The sequence below is a fragment of the Rhipicephalus sanguineus genome, unplaced genomic scaffold, assembly GCF_013339695.2.
Source record: "Rhipicephalus sanguineus isolate Rsan-2018 unplaced genomic scaffold, BIME_Rsan_1.4 Seq821, whole genome shotgun sequence".
Taxonomy (NCBI): Eukaryota; Metazoa; Arthropoda; class Arachnida; order Ixodida; family Ixodidae; genus Rhipicephalus; species Rhipicephalus sanguineus.
The window spans coordinates 74,693-100,593 of record NW_023616063.1 but is presented as its reverse complement, the minus strand read 5'-3'; the positions used below and the strand labels follow the sequence as shown (position 1 = coordinate 100,593).

General features: G+C 49.7%; 2 protein-coding genes across 2 annotated transcripts in view; one reads left to right on the top strand and one right to left on the bottom strand.

The window, feature by feature from the left end:
- LOC119378398 (serine/threonine-protein kinase mTOR) overlaps positions 1–1,123 on the bottom strand; it is a gene marked incomplete at its 3' end in the record, with an annotated part of 39,974 nt that extends 38,851 nt beyond the window's left edge. Inside the window, 2 exon segments of the mRNA XM_037647556.2 lie at positions 339–578; positions 955–1,123. Of these exon segments, the coding sequence (XP_037503484.1) occupies positions 339–558 (220 nt within the window).
- A 135-nt stretch (positions 1,124–1,258) lies between these two features.
- Positions 1,259–25,901, top strand: part of LOC119378399 (uncharacterized) — a 31,522-nt gene continuing 6,879 nt past the window's right edge. The window contains exons 1-4 of the mRNA XM_037647558.2: positions 1,259–1,464; positions 4,780–4,894; positions 13,407–13,546; positions 22,300–22,444. Of these exons, the coding sequence (XP_037503486.1) occupies positions 1,296–1,464; positions 4,780–4,894; positions 13,407–13,546; positions 22,300–22,444 (569 nt within the window). The 5' untranslated portion in view covers positions 1,259–1,295. The remainder of the gene's footprint in view (positions 1,465–4,779; positions 4,895–13,406; positions 13,547–22,299; positions 22,445–25,901) is intronic.

The window sequence follows — 25,901 nt, the reverse complement described above, 5'->3', positions numbered from 1 at the left end:
CCGAATACTCTATGATACTGCAATGTGCTAGATTGGCCAGCATTAATGTAAGAGAAGGTAACACGGGGGCCATCATTGAAATTGTTTTGTCATTGTTATTAAGTTAAGTGACCTTCTGCACTGAAGTCGTCCATGTTTAAAATGAATGCCGGTAGCTAATAATTATAATAGCAGAAGGAGCTTTATTCCATACATAATACATATGTGTTCAGGGGACAACAACGAAAAAAGAGTGAAACACAATTTTTACCGGTTAAATATAAATTAGAGTAAGCATAACATCACGTGATTTGCTGTACAGGATCAAGTTTGGTAAAACTAGGGAAGTCCAACGCTACCTATTGCTAAGATGCCTCCTTTCTTCTCGTTCACGTCAGAACTCGAGACCATCTCGAATATGTGATGGTGGAACTCTTCCATGAACGCCGACACGTCCTCCGAGCCCATCTCCCGCAGTTCTGTGGTGACGTAGTGGTGCAGCTCATTCGCGGTCTTGAAGCGCACATCTTCGCTGCGGCTTTTCAGACCAACGACGAACTGGTTCACGTGGCCGATCATGATGGACTTTATTAGAGCATCTGCAAGTGGGACGACGACGTCTTCGGTACAAAACAACGAAGCATGAGTCATACGATCGGCCAGCAAGGCTGATCAACCGCGAAGAAACAGTACAACGCTCTTAGGTACAAAGTTCAAACGCTTCTCGGTATATCTGGCGGTCGCACTCGATTACAAGGTGCTGCTAGCGGCACGCAAAAAAAAAGAAAGAAAAGAACCAGAGAATGCTTCTCGATGAGAGAATTACCGATCGGCTTTGCAGTGGGCTGTCCTACGGGACAAACAGTACAACACCGAGGCTCAAAAGAGAAACGCTGGTTTCGTTTTCAACGTGCAACGGACGAACCCGCGAGTACACAATAATGTATCGATCACACCTACGTCGTTGATACTTACGGTGGGAACGCAACTTAAACGGCACATCAACCAATGAGGCAGGCACACTTGCATGAGGCGCTCACATTGTGTCCGAGAGTCATTACAAAAGTTGGATGTGTAAAAGCACCGCTTTTGCTTGCTCAATGCTTAACCCGGGTACGATCCGACTCAATCCGGCTCCGCATGGCAGTGTCGCGAGTGTGATTGTACCTGAATGTAAAATACGCAACAGCTTTTAAAACAGTGCTTTGCGTAAGCCTTATAAAGTGAATATAACGACACGTAATTTCAGATGAACTGTAAATGTTAAGGTTGCATATCTTGGCTGCCGGACACGCCCCGTGGCGCTGGGTCGGCATATGAAGCGTAGCAGACGAGACGTGATGCTGGATAATCGATACGGGACGACCGCGCATTCGTTCATCATGGCTGTCGTACTTCACTTGCGAGTGGTTAACATTATTGTTGTTCATTGCATTGTCCTAGCGCTTTCGGTTGGCTACACTTTATCAGCGGAACACATCACAGGTGAGCGAGCCTCGCTTTCGCGCCGTTCATTTCACCCTGGCAGCTTCACCGCCGAGCGTAGCCATAAAAGCTTGTGCGAGACAAAAAAGCGTATTTTATTTCTAATCTTACGTAGTTTGTTGTTGCATGCCGTTTTTTTTTTTTTTTTGTAGTAGACGAAGCTGGAGCTCAACATGTCCGTAAGTGGTTTGTCACAGTTAATGCAACGTCAAGTGCGCGATGAAACACCACGTTAATGTCGAAGAGGGAACTGCGCGGCGGCTGCTGTATTGGGCTGATCGAAATACTGATCTGGAGCAGGGAAAAACATATCGGATCGACCCCAAGCAGGTCACCAACAGCATGCGCCAAGTACCGCGAACCGGACGCGGATAATGTAAGTTACCGACAGCGATTCGCGCATTAAAATTTGTTCTAAACACTAAAACGAATGAAAGCGTGCGACTTCAAATAATATGGAAAGAAAAAAAAAGTATGGGTGATCTTGCCGGCATCTCGGTTTTTTTTAAATATTTTATTTCACAACGACGAAAACAAACAAACCTTCGCCGGTGAGGTCAGTGCGCCAAGATATTTACTGCGGCGCGTTGCGAAAACATGCGCTGACGCCGACTGCAACGCAAGGTCACTCGTTAAAAGCGGCCCCCAGACTTCGCGCTTAATTCAAATAGTGATTTGAAGCAGTACGTTGTTGGACAACGTACTTAACTGGCGTCTCGACTTTTGGCGCCGCTCGCAGCGACTCTGGCGTAGCGTTGCTAAGCTCAAATTGTTGCTGTTTCGAATATCCCGGCCGTGGTGGCAGCATTTAGGAAGAGGCGAAACGCGGGCCCTGCAACACTTTTCTATGTAACCATGTTCATATAAACTCCAATTCGTATATACGAATCGCTTAATTGTCGTAAAAACTTTTCGAATCCGTGAAGTATGAGTGTTGTCACAGGTATAGGCGTGTGCACAGGGGGGGCAGGGTGGGGGGCGCCCCCCCCCCCCTAATCACCTGAGAGGGAGGGCGCAAAATCTGCCCCATACATTGTGGGGGGCGCTGCGAGGAACCTTCGCCCCCCCCCCCCTGATGGGGAACCCTGCGCACGCCTGGTCACAGGGTTCCGAGAACTAATTTTCACTGACTTCCCGACGAGCGCGTTGGAAGCTACACAGGCAGAATTTTTAGGCAGCTTCTTTTTTTTTTTTTTGGAGAGGGAGGGGAGGGGGGTTGGGGTGTCCAGTATCCTCCAAAAGTCGGGCGTACGTCGCTTGTGGGAGGGAATATATGTCGCGCTTTATTCGGTGCAAAATACAAAGAAAACGCCTAAGTGGTGCGCGCCACATAATTGGGCGTTTCCTTTGTATTTTTTTCTTGTACACAAGATCCATATATGCCGAAACTTACATAATACACAAAATCGAACCACTTAGACGGCGTAAAATACGCGGGGTGTGCGAGAGGTAGAGGTGTGCACGGGCTCCGGGTAGCCCGAAAGCCCGACCCGGCCCGCGGGCCGGGCTCGGGCGGACCGACGTATTTTCACCTCGGGCCCGGGCCGGGCTCGGGCCTCTTGGAGTTTCATCGGGCCGGGCTCGGGCCCTGCACAAAGCCCGACTCAAGCCCGAAATATAGAGAATGAGCGGGAATCGCTTTCCAGCACGCATACAGCGCCTTTTCCGCGACCGCCCTTTACCGCTTTTCCTTTCCATTCGCTACTTTACACAAAAGGGGAGCAGGTAAAGCACTGCCTCTATTGCACTCCGACAAGCAGTGAAGTAACACCACCTGAGCTAGTGACGGCGCCACGCGACTGTTCGCGTTAGATTTAAGGCTAAATCCCATATGAGTGAAAATGCACGCGACAGCGACGAGCGACCCGACGTAGATCGCCTTCGTGCAAGCTGACGCTTGCATGGGCATACCCCATACACGTGACGACTTTGGCGAGCGAACTCCATTGTTGCTGGCATGAGGCCGTCTACTTGTAATTTGTAATCTGTGTTATAGAGACTGTTCATCGTGTGTCGTTTGATCATATTTGATATGCTCAATAAAATGCCAAATTACCGGAAAACGATGTTTTGTTTTCGCAGCGAACCTTCAAAAAGCCGGGCCGGGCCGGGCCCGGGACAGGGGCGTAGCCACGTTAGGGCACACCGGGCCCGTGCCCCCCCCGAAATTTTTTTTTGCCATAGCATACAGAGCAGAAAATGACACTCGACCACATCTGCCTGCTCGTCCCCACTACAGATCAAGGAGGTGCCCCCCCCCCCCCCCCGAAAAAAATTTCTGCCTACGCCCCTGGCCCGGGATAGTGTTTTTGTACGTCGGGCCGGGCCGGGCGGGCTCGCAGCCCTTTGCCGTCGGGCTCGGGTGGGCCTTCGACAAAGTCAGCGGGCCCGGGCCGGGCTCGGGCTCGGAAATACGGCCCGTGCACAGCTCTAGCGAGAGGTATACCTTTGTCAGCGCGTCCGCCAATGCACGGTGTAGACAGCTTGATACATAGGGGAATATAAGCACATGACACAAAGCACTTTACAGAATTTAATGAAGTATTAACACCATCCATGGAGAAGAGCGACCACGTGTCGGCGACTGACCAAATCGGTGGGTTGCGGTGCTTTCCAGGCTCCGTTCCTTGCCTCACTGGCGGTCCGTTCCTTGCCGGCGAGTTGCCGCTCCGATCCCCGTAGCCAAGGCTCGAGGCATTTGCCGGCATCGCCGCTCGCGGTGGCATGGGAAAGATTGGCTACAATTTGCTTGCGACGCGAAATAATTCCTGCATGAATAAAGCGATGTTTGAAGCGTGCCATTTCTCCAAGACAGCGCCCGTTTCCAAATCACTGTAGCGAGATCGCGAGCGGCGATGCAAGACCATTTTTCAAGTAAACAGCGCGAAACCGGCCGTCCCGGCAAACCGGCTCGCTTCGCTCCAAACTTTGCGGTTGTGACGTAAGAGTACGAAGTGTTGACAAAAACAAGCGCTATACTACGACGAGCTCACGTTAGATCTCGAAACGGCGTAGCCGCGTATGCGACGGCCGGTGTCCACCTTGCTAGGCCTACCGGCCTAGCACCGAGTTTCGGCGGGATTGTTGCGATGTGCTTGTTGCTCGTGAAGGCATATAATTTTATCGACTGTTTTCTTACAGAACGAAGCATGGCGGTGCAAAGCTGTTTGTTTTGTGCTTCATGAAGAGCGTGCCGAGGCGCCTGATGTGGGCGCCTGCGCTGCTCGTTCGCCCCACGTGTCGGATCGGGCGCAAAATCGGACGGGTCGCGACCACTTTCGAAGCTGTTTTTTTTTTTCCTTATTGTGCACGCAGTCTGCGAACCGGCGCGCGTGACGGCATGCGTGGAGGACCTACGCAAGATGTCCACTGACCCCATGAAGGACCTTCAAGTGGCGGAGGACGTCGCCGGACTTGAGCAAAAGTGCAGGTGTGTGTGTGTAGCCCTTTTTCGCCAAATTCGAAATGTTCTATGGTCACCACTAAAAAATCATTCGAACACTTTTGGAATATTTTAAGCATAAAATGCGGTAAATTCCATCCATCCATGTGGTAAAGTTCACGACAGGAGCCTTATTACTGTCATAGGATTTTATAAAAAATCTGACACGCGCGCGCGCGCGCGCGCACGCACACACACACACACCACACACACACACCACACACACACACACACACACACACGCACACACACACACACACACACGCACACACACACACACGCACACACACACACACACACACACACACACACACCACACACACACACACACACAATCGTTTTCGCACATAAACTCTGTGTCGAAGCAGAAATACTTTGTCGCAGTTGAAATAACATTGGCGCGATTACTACTTAACAAAAACTCGCTAATTAACTTTTTAGTTATTGACTTGAAGGCAGTGGTTTATATCACAAAGTTAATTCTAGTTCATGAAAAGTTATGGCATACGAGTTATTGTCATATGAGTTTTTAAAAAAAAATCTGTTAGCTAAAAGAACCATAGAGTTTCCTACAATACTTACTAGAGGGAACTCTGGCGCTAGTGTCTATGGGAGCTGTAGAGTTACTGTATATCAGTGACTCTATCTGCAACGCATGGCGCTTCAGCCAGCATGGGAATGATGGGCATGGAGGAAGGAAAAAGAAAGGAGGGAGCATTGCGTCACGCGACCGAAGCCCACCGTGTCGGCCCAACACGTGATCAAACGTCAGAGCGCGCGGTTGGTTTTAGCACTATCGGTGGAGACTGAGTTCTGTTTTTAAACCTCCTCTGTGATCCGGCAGGTCTGCGCCGAACGAGCGCGCTTCGATTAAAAGCTACCGGGCGCTATACCCGAAGTCTCGGCGAACCTCATTTGTTGCGTGATCATGACGCAAATGATCACGTTTTGGGCCGACGCTGCTGGCTTCAAAACGAGTTGGCTTGCCAAGGCTGGCTGCGTGACGTAATGCTCCCTTCCTCCCTTTTTCTTTCCTCCATGATGATGGGTAGTACACGGATTTGTCTAAACTTTGTACTTTCGACTCCGTTTGGCTTGGCGTTGCCTGCATCCGCTTTGTCGCAAGACGAAGTTCAGCAAACGTCCAATTCAAATCTAGTCACGAAGTTCCCAATGATCCATTCTTTTATCCGAAAGAAAACCAAAACACAGCAATAAACAAAGCCACATGAGCGTTCGAAGCCCGCAAGTACGAAGACTAGGCAAATCCGTGTACTTCCTTAGGACAGTATGGTGAAGTCGGCGAAGAGTTTATGTTGTTGGAGTGAGTCCTGTAGTGCGGTCAGCCGATCTTGATGAACCGAACGTGATGACGCCGTGGGAGCACTGTTTTGAAAAGTGTCGCCGAACGACGGTGATCAGAGCTGGAATTCGTCTGAGGGTTTCCTAGAAGTGAAATATTCGAGAATCGTTCGAAGAATTGTGGGCTGCACACGTTTGGTGAATATTCAAAGCCTTTAAGTGTTCTTGGATAGTTTCGAATTGATGAGATTGCATTTGTAGCGCGGTAAGTTTGTTCCCGTTGTTTTAAACACCATCTAAGTGATGTTGTGAGTTGTAATTGATACCCTGCCGAGTGTGCAAGTTTGTGTGATGCTTCTGCCCTAATTGAGAGTACATTTTGTTTGTGTTGTCTCTTGGCTCTAACTCAGTCTTTGGACCACAACCGGCGTTCGTTGGCGCACTAAAAGGACCTACATTTAAATTGTGTGTGCTTTCGTCGTGCGTTTCGGTGGGCCGATTGGAATCTGCCCGGCAACTGCCTCCCCTTTAACGGGATGAGTGACTGAGTGACACTTTTCGTTTTAGGTGAGTCAAACGGGCACCATTCATGGAGAGTATTCAGGCCCACTCTACAAAACATTGGTACTCCTAGGGCAAACTGTTCACATATATGTGGGGTAATCGGCACTTCGAATAACGACTTCAATATTCAACCAGTAAATGTTCAGCTGTAAAATGCGTTATCTACGGCCTGATTGAAGTGTCGCGCGTACAAACGCGACTGTCGAAGCGCTTCTCCGTGAACGCCTGTACCGGAGCGGTGGCGCCAGAGCGGGCGCAAGGAGAACTAGGCCCCAGACACTGTTTCGGCGCCACGCAGCAGGCCGCACCTGTTTTTTTATGTAGCGGCCGTGGCTGTGACATGGCTTGCATCGACGTGGCAGGCGCGTGTAAGCATAGTACATCGACGCTACCTCTAGCACAGCAGCACGCGTCGACGCGTTGAAGAAAAAAAAAACTAGAGTCACTGAAAAAATTTCCAGCGACTAAAAAAAAAAGAAAACATGACCTCAAACGCCATCTGTAATCTAAACGCGAAGGCACACGAAGGCGCATTTAGGTCTCCAAGATTCCACCTCGGCGGCTACGACGCGCCGGCGCAGCGCGCATACCGGTTCCCGTGCCCGCGCGTTTGCCGCGTCTTCCGCGACAGCGCGGGCAGCTCCTTTTCGTACCTGCGCGGTACTGTACGTTCGTATCAAACGTCGCGACGTTAAAATCAGTTCGCAGCAACCGTACTCCATTACACTGCAGGTTAATGGGCTTTGACCAGGACCACAGAAAAATTCCTATCACCCCGATATTCGTACGAGCCATGATCGTATCACCGAGGTTTTACTATATATTGACATGTGGTCGTGACGTCGACGAAGACAGCAGTCGGCGTTTTCAAGATGAAACTGTTTATTTGGCCGAACTTGTGGCCGGGAAATGGAAAGTTAATTTACAGCAATACACACGGTATGCACTGATAGCGGCGAACAGAGCGTCGACCGTCGATCAACTGACAAGCGGTGAAGCGCGTCGGCATTTATACACGTGCCGTCGAATATTCCAGCGTTATCGCTGGTTGTCGCGCGAGCTCGAGAATAAGCTCGAGTGCTCGCGTCTTTAACAAAACGATCTACAATGATCGCGAAGCTTCTCGAACAATGAGGCGCGGTTTGCGCTGAGAGTTGCTTACAGTCTTTGTGGGCGAAAACCGAATACGGCAAAAGTTATAATAAGAAACGCACGTGGCAATGCTCCCCCTCTGAAAAAGCATCGTCCCGATGCTTAAAACAGAACACGGGGGTTGGGGGGGGGGGGGGGGGGCCAATGCATGCAACAATAGCAACAATAAGCCAAGAAAGTACAATAAACAAGAACAAGCAAAATTAGTACAATAAAAACAAGCACAAGCAAGAAAGCACAATAATGTAAAAGTACAGCCCTCAGATTCACTAACGCGCGTAATATGGCTTGAGGCGCACGACAATGGACGACTTCAGGTCGCGCACGGCGCCGCTGAGAGTTCGTAATGCATGCCGTCAGGGACAACCTCGTAGTCGAGTGCGCCGAGGCGTCGAAGTACCCTGTACGGTCCGAAGTATCGTCGAAAAAGCTTCTCACTAAGTCCCCGTCGGCGTATTGGCGTCCATACCCACACACGGTCACCGGGTTGGTATTCCATGTGGCGTCGTCGAAGGTTGTAGGGGCGGCTGTCCGTCGTCTGCTGGTTCTTGATCCGTAGGCGGGCGAGCTGTCGTGCTTCGCTGCGCTGTAGGTAGGCGGTCACGTCGATGTTTTCCTCGTCGGTCACGTTTGGTAACATGGCGTCGAGCGTCGTTGCCGGACTCCGTCCGTAGACCAACTTGTATACGGAGTCATCTGCGTCGTTTCTTGTACGGCCTTGATGTACGCGAAGGTCACGTACGGAAGGATGGCGTCCCATGTCTTGTGTTCGACGTCGACGTACATGGCCAGCATGTCGGCGATGGTCTTATTTAGACGCTCGGTGAGGCTGTTGGTCTGTGGATGGTACGCGGTGGTCCGGCGGTGGCTTGTGTGGCTGTATTCCAAGATCGCCTGAGTTAGGTCAGCCGTAAACGCCGTACCTCTTGTCGGTGATGCGAACCTCTTGGGCGCCGTGTCGAAGGACGATGCTCTCAATGAAGAACTTGGCTACCTCAGCGGCACTGCCTTTGGGCAGGGCTTTTGTTTCGGCGTAGCGGGTGAAGTAGTCGGTAGCCACGACGATCCATTTATTTCCGCAAGTCGACGTTAGGAACGGCCCCAGGAGGTCCATCCCAATCTGCTGGGATGGTCGCGGAGGAGGCTCGATCGGCTGAAGGAAGCCTGCTGCTGCTGGTCTTGTGGGCAGTGTTTTCCGTCGATGACAGTCTTTGTGGGCGAAAACCGAATACAGCAAAAGTGATAATAAGAAACGCACGTGGCAATATATATATATTAATATATTATATATTATATATATATAATATATATATATATAGTCGAGAAAGGAAGACAAAACGTACGAAACAGCTTTACTAACGTTTCGGCAGGAGGGCCTGCCTTCGTCAGAGGCAGGCCCTCCTGCCGAAACGTTAGTAAAGCTTGTTTCGTACGTTTTGTCTTCCTTTCTCGACTGCATTTCCCACCGGATCCATTGAACTTCATCCTCGCATATATATATATATATATATATATATAAGTATGAGAGGTGGCACTACGTCGACGTTTCGGATCAGAGCCTGATCCTCCTGCAGGGACTCCACCCCCGACCTTACTTTTGTAAAGAGCATCACGAAGCCACAGTGGGTGAACCTCGCTGTAGACCTCGGGAGTGACCACTGCATTCTTGCCACCACCTTCCCCGCGGAGCGTAAGAAGCAGAGATAATTCCACTACACAGACTGGGATAAGTTCAGAAAGTTAAGGACGGAAAGGGAACAAGACGGCCACAGGCCAAGCTTAGAGAAGTGGGTCAAGCAGATTAAAGAGGACATCCAATCTGTCTCCTCGACCATTATCACGGATCTTCGGGTTGAGAGAATGGATAGCCGTCTCGCTCATCTTCTTGAGGCGAAGCAAGCGCTGTTGAACCGATGGAAGGGTCAGCGACTGAACCGAAGGTTGAGGAAGAAGATTGCTGAGATAAACAGATCAGTAGAGGAACATTGTCGCACACTATCTAAGCAGCAATGGGACGAAATCTGTAACTGAGTTGACGGTCAGATGCGCAATGGCAAGACATGGAATATATTAAAACACCTCCTCAATGAAAACAACACCAAAACGAATCAAAGGCATGTTATCGCTAGAATCTTACATGAAGAGATAGGGGTCTCTACGGAAAAGCAAGTCGTACAGCGGTTGGTGCATAAGTACCTCCCAACCAAAACAGGATTGGCACCACCAAGTGGAGAGTACCAGGGTAAGCCCAATCCAGGTCTGGAAGGCGACTTTAGCGTCGAGGAGGTACGAAGTGCCTTGCATGATCTTAACGGTAGATCCGCCCTCGGCCCGGACGGTATATCAAACAAGGCACTTCGTAACCTCGATGACGATTCAATTGAGACCCTAAAGGTTATGGTCAGTGAAGCATGGAGAAAAGGCAAGGTGCCGGAGCAGTGGAAGCTGGCCAACACGGTTCTTATTCCAAAGCAAGGGAAGCCCCCTAGCTTAGAAAACCTGAGGCCAATATCATTGACGTCATGTATCGGCAAGGTTGCGGAACATGCCATACTGCATAGGCTAAACAAGTACTTGGAAGATAATGACATCTATCGACACAATATGGTTGGATTCGGGGCAGGGCTATCCACACAAAACGCAATAAATCTTATCAAACACCAGATCATCGACAACAAAACCAGAGACGTGAGAGCCATTCTGGGCCTGGATCTAGAAAGAGCGTTCGATAACGTCTACCACTCGTTCATACTCGAAGCGATTTCCAAGCTCAGTCTTGGGAAAGTCTTCCATGACTACGTGCGGTCCTTTCTAACAGATCGAAAAGCAGTGATGAAGGTTGCACATATCGAGACCGCAGAAATTGAACTAGGAGCAAGGGGCACGCCACAAGGTGCAGTGATTTCCCCAATGCTGTTCAACCTTGCCATGATTGAGCTGTCGAAGAGATTATCGAGAATCGAGGGGTTGAAGCACAGCATCTACGCGGATGACATTACCATCTGGTGCACAGGAGGAAGCGAGGGGCAGATTGAGAGCGCCATGCAAGAGGCGATTGACATCACAGAGGGATACCTTCGTCCTTCCGTGCTCAGGTGCTCCACGAGCAAGTCAGAACTACTACTGTATCGGACTGCACGTCGGAGCCCAAATCCCAGGGGATGGAAACCATTGAACGAGATAGACATCCACCTACGTACAACGGGGATGCCATCCCGAGGGTCGATGCCATCAAAGTCCTAGGCATGACGATCGAGTCTAACTGTGCTAACAGAAAGACTATTGCCAAGCTGGCCTGGAAAACCGACAGCGTTGTGCGCCTTATACGCAGAGTGGCCAACAAAAAGACATGGGCTCATGGAAGACAACCTCATCAGGTTGATGCATGCGTTCGTCCTTAGTCATTTCACGTATGAGGCAGCAATGCACAACTGGTCGAGAGCAGAGTCCGAGAAACTTAATGCACTCCTCAGAAAGGTTACCAAGAGGGTCCTGGGCATACCCATACACACCAGCACTGAACGTCTACTAGAGCTTGGCATTCACAACACTCTCGAAGAAATAGCAGAGGCCCAAGAGAGAGCGCATTTAGCGAGGCTATCTACAACAAGGTCGGGAAGGAACATCCTGCAAGAGCTGGACCAGAATCCAATGTCGATTAAACTGAAGTACAATGATATTCCCGAAAAGATCAGGGAAAACATCACGGTATCTCCTATACCACGAAACATGCATCCGGAGCACAACATTGGAAGAAGACTAGCGAGGGCCAGTACCATACTTTGTCAGGTCTCAAACGAGCAAAGAAGGGTCGCCTTTGTCGACGCGGCTTCCCACGCCAATCGGAAAGCTTTTGCGGCCGTGGTGGTCGATGGGGGCTGGCCGAGTCGTCAACTCAGTGACGGTCAGGACGAAGGATCAAATCGTTGCGGAACAAGTTGCCATTGCATTAGCACTGACGATGGAGGATATCGAAGTCATCTACAGTGATTCAAGCGCAGCACTACGGGCCTTCGCAAATGGTACGGTCTCGGGAGAAACGCTCCGAATACTACAAGGCAAGAAAATCGCGCATCACCTGTTGAGTTGGTTCCCGGCTTACATTGGTCAAATCAAGGACTCCCCTCCCAATCTCAATGAAGCAGCACACGAGGCGGCGCGAGACCTCTCCAACCGCGCCTCCACGGGCATGCGTTCTAATGGTGAAGGGGATAACTGGGAAATTCCCACAACATATAACGAGCTCACTAAGCATTTTTATCTATCCCGGAGGATTTTTCCTCTACCTCACAAAAATCTCACTAGGCCCCAAGCACTTACATTAAGGCTATTGCAAACCAAGACGTACCCCACCTTGAAAATGTTAAACAATATTTACCCTGAACTATAGCCAGGTAATCTCTGCCCATGTTGTGGGGAAATAGCTACCCTAGACCATATGCTCTGGCAGTGTACCAAATTCGCTCATTTACCTAACATCACCTCTGACAGATGGGAGGCGGCAAATCCCAGCCCGTCCTTGGCAGAACAACTCTGGGCTGTCCACCAAGCCCGCGAGGCGGCTGAGGGGCTCGGCCTCTCGGTCCCCACGTGGGAGTGGCCCGCGACACAGTGATCTGTGTTTTGAAGGACCAAATAAAAGTTTATCCAACCCAAATGAATGTTGGGTGATTTCTGTAATGGTTATTCAGTTTTATTCTTTCATACATTGCTTTGTTATGAATATTTTTGTATGTATTTCAGAGTTGTCATTCTATTATTTGCGGTCATGGGCCACATGCGTGTTTCTTTTTGTATTGTCGCTTTCCGCTGCCTGTAATTTTTGTAATTTTTGTAAATTTGTAGTTTAGATTTTTTCTGGGTGAAGGGGCCAGTCAAGCTGTGAAATGCAGTTTTTTTCCCTTCGCACCAAACCACGTATACAGTGTATTTTCGTGTACTTGTCACGTGGTTGAATAAGCTCAAACTCAAACTCAAATCCAATGGCTCGTGCGCTTTGGTGCGACGTAGAGAACGACGTAACTAACGGCGCAGCCAATGGAGACCATTTCGAAACATGTGGCGAATGGTTTTTCGTTTCGCCTAGCCATATACAGCTTCGCTGGCCCCTATTTTTCCGGAGGGATATACATATATATATATGTGTGTGTGTGTGTGTGTGTGTGTGTGTGTGTGTGTGTGTGTGTGTGTGTGTGTGTGTGTGTGTGTGTGTGTGTGTGTGTGTGTGTGTGTGTGTTTGTGTGTGTGTGTGCGTGCGCATTATATCGATCCCGTAGAGGAGTTAAAGTTGCAGCCCGCCACCCCGAAAAAGATTTTGGCTACTGATATATTTCATCTTCATCACATTGATCTCTCTACAGTTTGTGTGTATGCGGATTCGTTGTTGTGGGTACGATGCTTTCCTCACGCTTCGCGAACAGTTGGTAAACAAGGGACGAAACAACTGAGCCCATATATACACGCGAGCACCATGTACTTGCAGGGAGATGGAGGAGGCCCAGAAGTGTCTAGAGCGCGAGACGTCATTCTGTCCAGACGAGATACGTCGCATCTACATGAACTACCTGCGGCCGGTGACTGCCTCCTTCCAGGACCTCTGCAGCGACAGCGACACCAGAGATGGTGAGGCTATTATTTGCTACCACGAAGCATCAATACACGTGTATACCTCATACTGTGTCGGGGTTTTCTTCCAGACATTTCCTGCTTTTATTATTTCCATATTCGTTCATTGCAGGGATCAAACTAAAGAAGCTAAAAGTTAGTCAAATGTCAGTCGGTCACTTGAAAGGGGGTGGAGGGAGTGGCACAGAAGAACTAAAGTTACTATATATATATATATATATATAAATATATATTATAATATATATATATATATATATATATATATATATATATATATATATATATATATATATATATAATAACACACCACACACACCTTGGGTATGAAAATCGATGGGTCTGGTACGACAGATGACTGAAGAGAAGGACTCGCGTATAAGAAATGTAGTATCATTAACGTTTCGGCTGGTGGGCAAGCTGACGAAGGCTGGCCCACCAGCCGAAACGTTAATAAAACTACATTTCGTACGTGAGTCCTCTTCACTCACATATATACTTAGAATGCGTGGATATAGAATGGGATAAGAGGTAAAAATATCGCCGGCCAAGCCCATGTTATATAGAAAGTGTAAATATACAGCCATCAGTCTTATGAAAGTGAGAAATTGGGTGCGGTGGTTCGAAACAAAAGAAGGCCACGGAGATTTGCAAGTGAGGAAAAAAAAAGAAAAGTCAGTTTCGCCGCAAGGGCTAAGCAGTGGATGCGATAGCAACAAATTGGGATGTGATACGAAGAAAGGCCAGCAGCTCAAATTCATTAGCATACACGGCCGCTGCAGCGAGCGAAGTGACCTCCGTGCGGTCTATGGCTTCAATGCAAACTTTGCGACGAAAGCAAAACACTTACGAAGCTATGGGCCATTTATATGTGAAGAAAGCACAACACAGAGGAACGAAGGGGGCAGCTAAGCGACACGGTACGAGTTCTAGCAACTAGTCGCGCGTCGTCCGGTCCCTTTCGTTTCTCTCTGTCGTGGTTTTTGGCGCTTTCTTCAAATATGAATCTGCACCAACTCGCCCAACTGTCCCTGCTATAGTTCAGTTTATGGGCCATTTGCTGTAGCCTTTCTAGAGATAAGCGCGCGAGCGCCGGTGACCACGCCATGTAGGTCAAAGTACAGGGCCGGACGCGCGCAGCCCACCTCAGGCGAAAGACGGAGGTGGGCTGCGCGCGGTGATGCCGTGAGTCTAATGAATGGGCGTGGCTGTGACGTCGTGGCACGGGTGATTACGTCATCGCCGCGCCTGCGCTTCGACGCCGACCTGTCTAGAAATGATTTGTGTGCTATACTATTCCATGCGTTATTACCAGAGGACGCAGAACTTCCTGGAAAACGGCTTGTACGTTTCCAACGTCGGCATTCTGCAAGACGCTGTAGGCAATTCCGCAAGACGACTTGTAGATCAAATGGTCGTCTACAAGTCTAAAATCTTTAAAAACGTTGGTACTCTTTAGGCGCATGAAAAGTCGTTTGTCCAGCGAAGCTAAAACCAAATAGCTAAGTATTGGTGCAAATAAGCAGCAAGCAATGCAAGCACCTTGCTAGACTCTGGAGTTCCACAAGATGCGTAGCGCCACCTGTCGCAGAGAGAAGGAATAAATTGAGTAGTACAATGTTCGACTCCATTGCAAAGTTTGCTGCGGAACCAGGTGCAACTAGCGGGTGCGAAACAAATATTTAATTAAATATCGCGCATGTCTTGCGCATTTAATACTCAGAGACCTATGCATTTCTCTCCGCTAGTGGGACGAGTCACCGAAACGCCATGAAGTGCTTGTTGGATCACTCGCCAGAACGATGGCGAAAACAAAAGCAAACGCAACAGCTCCGCGCGCTACGAAGAAACGTCGCAATCGACACTACTGTTGCTTTGCAAATTGCCACAGAGGTAAAGGACCGAATAACAAAACGTTCAGTTTTACTGATTTCCATAGCTGTCGTATGACGTAGAAAGGCGATAGCGCTGGATACGGGCCGTTGCGAGCGTCTTGGGTAAGCGAACTACTCACATTCTCCGCAGCCCCACGAGAAAGTGTGACCTGCTGTTATTGTTTTGCGGCCGTGACGGAGAATCGTGGCAACCTTGGCCATGCAGTCGATGGCCGTCGACTCGATGGAGTTGTCGCGCTGCTACACGGCAGTTTTGAACGGCCGTTGGGTCGTTCAGGTGTGTCTCGCAAAAATTGCGTGGCGCTGCGGATCTTTATTTTCCTGTTCGTGTCACCGAAAGTTAAATAATATAAATCCACTTAGAAACACATATATGTCTGTTGTTTTTGTTTAGACACTTTAATTGGTTATGAATACATACTTAATTTTAAAGTTGTTGAGCAGTGAAACTGTGGCGAGCGATACACGGCAAGGCGGCACGATGAAGACAAGCACGTTGCTGTTGTAGAGAGTATGTGCAGTTCGCAGATCTTAAGTGGCAAAGATACTTTATTAAATAATTTATTACATATACTGCTTTTAAAGCATACTGGTTAGATCTTCTATTCTAATCGTGAGTACGAGCGCGCTGTTTCCGCTTCCGTTGCTCAATGGAAGTTTCGATAGAGTTGTGGGGCGGACTCGATAGGCTATTGACTCGACGGCCTTCGAAACGTCCCGTGTAGCCGCTCGTGCTTGACCATTGAGTCAATAGACTATCGGTTGGAAGGCGGCCTTCCAAACCGATCGATGTAACTGCGCGGCAGAGAACACGTACGACGAGTAGACGGGGTACTGCGCTTGTCCCCGTCGACTTGTCGTCCGTGTTCTCTACAGCGCAGTTACATCGATCATGAATCACCAACTGGCCCAATCGTCCACATTGATTAGCCTTCCAAACGCCCGTCTGGCACGGGTAGCAGCTATAGAGGTAGACTCAAGACACGTGCGACAAACATCACGCACACCGCGACCTCCCATAATCTGAGTTGGTCGTCACCACATAGAATCACGCACGTGCGTTTTGAAGGCTCAGTGTTAACTAGCAAGTGCTAACAAGTGCGTCAAACAAGTAAATGTTGGTCGCCACCACCTTCAGGTTCGTTTTGCCTTCGGTTGTACCCCGCGAAAGCGGACACGCACGTATCCCCATTTGCAGTATACACGAACGGAGTGCAACCGTCAACAGAACATTCCAGGATGCGTAATAAAACAGTCCAACGCACAGGAAGCGAGGGCTGAAGGGAGAATGCAACTGAAAAGGCGAAAATCGTGGGGCCATTCGTCCGTGATAAAGCGAGCTTGTACCACAGATCGTAAGACACATGGCTAACTAAATTGATCGTGTATGTACGACATCGCTTTGAAATTATGTATATAGCGAAATTTGACGCATTTAGGCGTTAAAGAACGGACGTCGGAGGGCTTGCCTCGAACTTGGCGCCGTGGGATGCTCGCTTGTACTTGCGTGTTTGAGCGCGCTGGCACTGAAACTTCTTTTGCATTGTACGCGCAGTTCGCTTTGATAAGCTTGATACCTTTCTGAAGCGTGGATGGGTGGGAAGAAGCTTTCCAGGTCCTTAATTTTCAGGAAGTCGTGCCTCGCCACAAACGAAAGCGCTATCCAGTCAGCGCCAGGGCTGCGATGAGGGCGCTGACTGACTCGCAGCGTCGCCTGGGCAGAGTCTGATGCCTATAAAGGCTGTCCTCCCACCTTACGTGTGTTGAGTGCAAGTAAAAAGTAACTCTACAAAATTACCCACGAGACCAGTGGCGTTCTGAGAATCAACGGCACTGAACTGGTCAGTGCTATACTTTCTGCGCACTTCAAAACTGGCTCTTGTGGCAAAGAATAATACAGATGTCTTTCATGTCTTTCATGTCTGCTGATTAGCTGCGAAGCGCTCATTATCGTGCTTGCTTAGGCACTCACTGTTAAACTCATTGAAAAAAGTTAGTAAATGGTTAGTAAATGCTTGCATTTACTACCTTCGCGAAATCTGTTTACTAGCCAGCAGTTAGTAAAGGTCGTAGAGTGCTGTCTTCACTAACCAGAAAGTTTCTTGGTGTTTTTAACTAAGTATCTACTAGACATCCACGTTGCCAGATCTTTCGTAGATGCGCAGTATACTTTGCCGTAATCGTGACGGTCTTTAGCAAAATTTAAACAAACTTTAATTTTATTGATTACCTTGGAATTAAAGTTTCGTGCTACGTGATGGCACGTATATATAAGCAAATATAAGGGCACACGATAATGTGTAGAAAACATCAATTATTCTTCTAAATTCTATGGTTGCTAACCAGTACACGGTGTGCTATCCCAAAGTAGGAGTATAAACAGTCTTCAAGCCGCTGCTAGAGTAGATATCGGCTACGTAAAAGTCTTGCTATTCTGTGTGTGCGCTTGCGTGTGTGTTCTCATTCGTGATCAATTCATGCCTCTATGTACGTTGCTGTGATGTGTACTTACCATGGTAATTACACGAAGTAATTAGCGGCCATTAGTTGATGTACGAGGACAATGCCACTTCGTTTTTCTTTATTCTTTAGGTACTTTTGTAATAGAATAATCTTGATATGGCAATGCACACGCACATATAAACAAAATAGGCCTAAACCTCTCATTGGATAAATGTAGCAGAGTTAATACGGTTAGTAGCCATTCGAGCTAGTACTCATCATCATCATCATCAGCCTGTCTACGCCCACTGCGCAAATGCCTCCCCATGTTCCGCCAATCAACCCGGTCCTGTGCTTTCTGCTGCCACGTTATACCTACAAACTTCTTAATCTCATCTACCCACCTAATTTTCTGTCTCCCCCTCACGCGTTTGCCATCTCTTGGAATCCAGTCAGTTACCCTTAATGACCACCGGTTATCCTGCCGACGTGCTACGTGCCCGGCCCATATCCATTTCTTCTTCTTGATTTCAACTATGATATCATTAACCCCCGTTTGTTCCCTCACCCACTCTGCTAGTACTCTTCACTCACTAACTAGGTAGCAAGTTCCACTAACCTGCATTTTACTACCTTCACTTACTAAGAGGCTAGTGTATTTTGTGACAATTAAACGGTTAGTATTTAGTTAGTGAATATGCCGACCTTTTTTTCTAAGACTGTGACAACCACTTTTGAATACCACGAACGGATCGTCGATAGCGAGACATTTCAGCTTTTCCTGTGGGAACCGACCGCTATGGGACGGCATGAAGCCGAACATTCAGCTGAATTTTAATACTGTAGCCTCCTCGGCCTTCCCTTTCCTCTTCCTAGCTGGAGGTTTCGCAGAGCACCCGCTCTTGCCTGCGTGTCGTGGCCTGCTCGCGGCCGCTACACACCGTAGTGAATATCCGCAATAGGATTACGCATGTGTTTGTGCTTCCACATAGGCTCAGAAACTGTAGCTGGTCACATTTTAACGGAAGGAAGTATTAACTTGTAGAGAGTAAGCAAACCACGTTTAGGATATTGTTGGAGAAAAAAAAAAGCCGGGTAGATATTGATAAAACCAGGGTCGTAGGTAACAGTTACCAATATAGAAATAGTCTTGAATGGAGCAAGAAAAAACTGGAAAGGGACAGACGGAATTAAACTAATAAAATGTAATTGTTCTCTAAGCACTCCATATTTTCGCCAGGCACTCCGGAAACGTCGATAGGGTGCCGAGGAGCCGTCGGGTCCTCTTGGGTCGCTATCGCTGCTTGTACATATGCACTAGAACTCTCTCGTTAGCGCTGCACACGCACCTCCGATATTGGCGGTAGTCAGGCGAGTCGGGTCGAGGAACAGCAGCACGTCCAGAAGGTTGCGCCTCAGGGCTCCGTGGCGAAGCTCGCTGATGCGTTGCAGCCGGCTCTCCAGGGCAGAGGCCGCCGGGCCGACGCTCATCTCTCCTGCAGCGAGTGTGTGCACGCACCTCAGCACGCGTGTCCAGTGGTCTAGGGTTACGGTGCATCTGGGAATCCCGTATGGGAATCCACCGGATATGAAAGCGAACGAAAAGGGCAACTGCAAGCGAACCCGTGTCGAGCTCCCGTCCACCTTCTTGGGGCCAGTTTCGGTGACGGATGCATTAGTTCAAACGAAGCCTTCGTGGTTTTCTATTTTCTTTTCAAATATCGAACCTTCTGATCCATTTATTCTTTCGTACCGCTCTTGAACTCTGCGTGCCACATGCTTTGCATTGCACGTGCTTTCGCTAGCTTCCTTGCTCTCCGCGTCTCCGCACTATCTTCACAGCTGAGTTCGCGATCTCGACCTAACAGACAGAACGCTCAGTGGCCACAAACATGCGCGTACCGGCGTCCCAGTGGAAGAACATGGACAGGCGAGGCGTCAGGGCGGCCTTCGTGTCGCTAGTTGTGTTGACATGATGATGATGATGATGATGATGATGTTCCTTGGATGATGGCACCTACCCACTCAGGGGGATCGGCCAAGAGTCGGGCGGATTGTTGTTAGAAGTGGCTCGTGCCGTCCTTCGTCTTCGTTTTCGTCGCTGCCTCTTCTTTTAAACAACACCAAGCAAAGGGCTCAGCACGTTTACCTAGTGAGCACCAAATATTTTCTATTGCACCACGGAAAGCTTGTTTCGCAGCGGTATGGCGTGTGTGCGTGTGTGTGTGTGTGTGTGTGTGTGTGTGTGTGTGTGTGTGTGTGTGTGTGTTTTCTTTTTTTTTTTTTTGAATGATGCCTCAGAGCTTTGGGGCGCGTGACGACTTCTTGGAGGATCCAGCTTTGCGGTGGAGGCCTCTGTAGTTGGTCGCCGTAAAATGTCAGCCCATCCCGGAAGAAGTACGAAACAATAAATGCGATAGCAACCAATTGGAATTTTATACGAAGTAAGGCTAGCTCACTTCTTTAGCGTATAACTCAACAAAACGCTCGCATAATGAAACGCAGCCGCTGCAGCGAGCGAAGCGATCTTCATGCTGCGTCAGCGCGAACTGAGTGGGGAGCACGTGCAAAGGTATGAGCCGTCTGCTGGTCCCTGTCAAGATAGGCAGTGCGCGGCCACGTCCGGTCCCTCAAAGCACGCAGCTGGAGCCAAGCAAAAGTAACCCTCCCTCTCCCCGATCCCCCATATGAGACCCCCATGGGTCTTTCGTGCGACAAAACACGGCCGGCGCCTTTCCTCTTCGCTTGAGCCGCGATCGTCGGCTGCCGTCGCACGCAGAACAAACGACGTGGGAGGGGGTGGGGGCTGGTATCGCCCTTGGACGTTTACCGATGCTGGTGGCAACGGCAAAAAGAGACAAAAAAAATTGGTGGATGATTGAGTTTCGCCTTCAAGAGCAGAACGCGATAGCGTAATCGGGCCCCGTGCTCAATAATCGCTAGGCTGGCTCAAGGGGTTTTTTTAAACCTCCTTGGGCTGGCTCCGCTTCTGGGTGGACACCTGAAGCGTGCCGCCGCAAGGAAACGAACGTCTGTGCGCGTAAAGTTGACCGTTGCAAGTTATCCTAGAATGCTTACTGCAAGTGAAATTGCGAAGTGCCCACTACGCCATAACTCTTCCGTTCGCCAATCGGCTAACCCTTACAAAAATGTGTTTAGACAGTCTATATAGACTGTCGAAACCCATTTTTAGACAGTCTATAGACTGTCTACATACATTTTTGTACGGGAAGTACCCACTACGCGTTCGTAAGGGGCCACGCGCACCCGCGCAGCTCCACGCTTTGTTGGTGCTGTAGCTGATAAGAATGATTAATTATGCCTGAGCGCTTTGTATTGGGTGGGCCTTTAAAACATCCACTCGTAGCGCAGTTCACGTGTTTTGACGCCTGATGTTATTCTATGCGCTTCTGCTACGCAATACAACATGTTTTAAGGAGACTCCTCCACCTACATGACATTCATATAGCGTTCATTCTTTTTTTTTTTTTTTTCGGAATCAGTTCAAGCAACGGCGTGGCTCTGTGGCAGTACACCTGATTGCCACGCAGAAAGTCTGGATTCGATTCTGACTCGAACCGAGGATTTTTAATATTTATTTATGTGCATCTTTCTCGATTTTTCGCTCACGGACGAGGCTGATTTTTCGCTCCCTACGTTATACGAACGACGCCGACACCGGAATTTCTGCGATACGATCTCTTTAACGCTGTACCGCGAAAATGCGCTTGGAGTGTCTATATAAGTACTATCGCAGTAATATAGGTCACCCCTCGAGGGCTACCAGTGTTAATTTGCTCTATTGCCGGTGTCTTTTGCAAGGCTGATCTGTCTGCAGTGATCCTCCGCAATATCGCAAGCAGGTGCATTTAATGGGCCCACTGCTGTGCTCAAGTGCGACGCATCGCTTTCATTGGGGTGCAGCTAGTGCACTGGCTCTGGTCAAAAGAATAGTTAGCGCAGCTTGCGCTAAGTCGCGCAAGGCTGGCTCACAGCAGACCTGCTGGGCACATTTCAGCTTCTATTGCTAACCATCTGTACGGAATGCTTGGGCGGTGATGCCGGTTCATGGTGATGACAATCTTCTATCTGCGACACACGGCAAACCTCGGGCATAACAGACCCGCCGCGGTTATCTAGTGGTTATCGTGCTCGACTGCTGATCCGAAGGTTGCGGGATCGAATCCCGGTCCCAGCGGCCGCATTTTCGATGGAGGCGAAAATGCCTGAGGCCCGTGCACTTGAATTTAGGTGCACGTTAAAGAACCGCAGGTGGTCGAAATTTCCAGAGCTTTCCACTATGGCGTCCCTCATAATCGTATCGTGGTTTAGGACGACTAATTGAAGAAACACGGTTTTTCTCCTGTTTTCCCCGCGTAAGCCCTTTGAAGAAGTATTGTTGTGTCTTGTGCGCAGAGTACCTGAAGCACGCTCCCTGCTTCAGCCGCATGTCTCGGCCCGACGGACCGTGCCGCGGCAAGTACGAGAGGCTGAGCAAGCTCGTCAGCTCCGAGATGGACCTCACCCAGCAGAACAACAGCACGCTGCCCCAGTTCTGCTGGTGAGATGAATCAAATATGGCTTCATTTAATGCTTTTCGCAGCTGGACGTTAAGTTGTAAGTATGTGAATTAAAAAAACTACTGACCGTGTCGAAGGGGCCGATCATCGCGGTGCTCTGGCACTCTTTCTTTCAGTTTATTTTTCCCCATCATAACAAAACAAGATAGGAGCCCGCGGTAAAAGCTAGCTTGACAACGCCGAGAACACCTAAAACACCTTGGTGGTACTGCAGCCGCACGAAAAAATTTGGGGACCTTTAAGCTTCGCCTTTAAGAGTTGAACGCGATAGCGAAATCCGGCCTCTAGTGCACACTTCAACCACTAAGTGCATACTTATTAATGTGTGCTGTTACACACACACACACACACACACACACACACACACACACACACACACACACACACACACACACACACACCACACACACACACACACACACACACACACGCACGCACGCACGCACGCACGCACGCACGCACACCACACACACACACACACACAAACAACACACACACACACCACACACACACACACACACACCACACACACACACACACACACACACACACACACACACACACACGCGAGCTGTGTATCTATAGTAATGGTACAGGTTTTCGATCTAAAACACTTCCCTGTGCTAGAGTCGAGACATATTTCTCAGAATACCTCACAGGTGGCAGCACATCTAATGTTTTCTGTTTGCTTGATCAACGCCTCCTCTGGAAAGGAGGCGTTGGCTTAATATGTTTTTCGCTAGATGGTCATAGTTGTCCATTTTTGGACCTGTTTGAAAGTTTGTGTAAAGTTTCAGCGGCGATGGCTGCACTATCCCGGCTTTTTTCGAAGCATGGCGTCGCGCAAAAAACGTAGTTTGATGGCCTCGCCAATGCGCCTACAAATCGCCGAATGGGCTCCCTGCCGAGCAAAATGCGACTCCTTCCACTACATGGCATTTATGCAGTGTTTCTTCCCAAATCAGTTGCAAGTAACATCGTGGCCTTGTGGTAGGACACCTGCTTGCGACGCAAACGGCCCAGGTTCGATCCTCAATGGGATCAAAAAGTTTTGTTTATTTTATTTGCATATTTTTCGATTTTTCGGTCATGGACGATTTTTCGCTCACAAGCGACGTAGCGACGCCGACACCGACGGCGGCATTTCTGCGAAACGAGCTGTCTAACGCTATAGCGTTAAAAGGCATAAATAACGCTTGACATGGTGGAAAGCGGTAATACAATACGGTACGAAGAACTTTATTTAAAGGTCCGTAGAAGTGCCACCCCTTAGGGTGACACCGCGGGCCGCTCCCACGTGGGGACAGTTAGTCCTAGCCTAACCGCCGCATCGCAGGCTCTCTGGACAGCCCAAAGTTGATGCTGATATGCCGAGCTCTTGAGGGCCGAGCTCTATTTCTGCTCTGTGAGGTCCTTATCCCCACGTAACGAGGGGCACCGCCAAAGCATGTGCTCTAAATCGCACGTTCCCCCGCAGCCAGGGCACTGCGAGCTAAAGTCACTTGGGAATAGACAGTGATGCATTTCCTTGTATTGTTCAGTTTATATTGCATTACCACGCAGGTAATACAATATAAACTGAACAATACAAGGAAATGCATCAATAAGTAGTAAAGCAACGACATTATAATTTGACTCCGGGATTTATTTCGCGGATACAAAATGATTGAAAGCAAAATGCAAGATCATGTACAATGTAATTAGAGTGCATGGTCATCATGTTATAGAAGTATAGCGTAATAACATTAGGTCAATATTTTAATCAAACAATAAATGATGTGTGGGATGCGGAGTCGGTGAAGGGACGCATCCCAACATAAAACGTAACAACTGTTTATTAACGGAGTAGCAGCAGCGGGGCGAGCATACCGACGCTGCGCTCAGTCGGGTAGCGAAGGAAGGAATACTTCCGAGCTTAGCAGCTCGGGTTTATAACAGCCGTCGGTGACGTAAGCCTCCGGTGACGCTGCGGTGGCGCTGTCCCTTATCGGAGGCGTGGTGCAGCGTACGGCCATGTCACGCCGGGCTGGCTAATGACGAGGCGGTGCCTGCGCCGGTTTGTGCGCAATGTGTCGCCACATCCCCCCCGCGGAGTGCAGAGCCCTCAGGGTCTGTAAAAATCTGGGAGGCGTACCAGACGTCCAGAGCGGTGTTGTGAAAGGAGTGGGCTGTGACGTCGGCGTCTGTGGATAGCCTGTGGATGGAGTGGCGCTGCCCGGTTCGTTCGCAGCGATGTATGCGGGCTTGAGCCGGTCAATTGAGACGCGGACGTCGTTCCCGTTCAGGCGCAGAGTGAAGTTTTTGTCGTCGCGATTGACGACCAGGTAGGGTCCGCTGTAGGGTGGCTGGAAAGGCCTGCGGACGGTGTCGTCGCGGAGGAAAGCGTGCGTGCACGATGCCAGCTCCTTGAACACGAACGGTGTAGGCTTGCTGTGGTGGGCTGAGGTGACGGGCGTAAGGCGGCGATGGTGCGTCGGAGCCGGGCGACGAAGTCGGTGGGATCTGACGTCGTAGTACTGGATGGCAGCGCAGCGAGAAATTCACCTGGGAGGCGGAGTGGTTCCCCGTAGACGAGCTCTGCTGGTGTAGCGTGGATGTCCGGCTTGAAGGTGGCGCGAAGACCAAGGATGACGGCTGGGATGGCCTCGAGCCAGGTTGAGTCCGGGTGGCACATAATGGCTGCTTTGAACTGTCGGTGGAAACGCTCGATCATTCCGTTGGCGCAGGGGTGGTAACTGGTGGTCCTTAAGCGTTCAAAACCGATGGTCAGCCCGAGGAACCTGAAAAGATGCGACTCGAACTGCCGTCCTTGGTCGGTGGTTACGCGGCGGGGGGCGCCGAAACGAGCAATCCAGCCGGTGAAGAAGGCTGAGGCGACGTCTTCCGCGGTGATTCCCTCGAGGGGCCATGCCTCGGGCCATCGAGTGTACCGGTCGATGGCGGTGAGGCAGTAGCGGTAGGGTCCAGCCAGGGGGAAGGGTCCTATAATGTCGAGGTGGACGTGCTCAAACAGACCAGAGGGCTGAGGGAATGTTCCGAGTGGTGACGTGACGTGCCTGGTGACTTTAGCGCGTTGGCATTGAATGCAGGAGCGCGCCCAGGTACGACAATCCCGCTGCATGGAGGGCCAGACATAGCGGTCAGCCACGAGGCGTGTAGAGGCGCGTATGCCGGGATGGCTGAGGTTGTGGAGCTGGTTGAAAAGACCACGGCGATGGGCCAGGGGCACGTAGGGCCTGCTTCGTCCTGTCGACATGTCGCAACAGATTGTGGTTGCCGACCCTGGAATGGGGACTTGTTGCAGCTGTAGTGAGGACGTGCCCTTGAGAAGTTCCTGCAGTTCGGGGTCTGTAGTCTGCGCCTCGGCGAGGACGTCCGCTGTTATCTGCACAGAGCTGATGGCTGCTACACGTGAAAGCGCGTCGGCGACCACGTTGT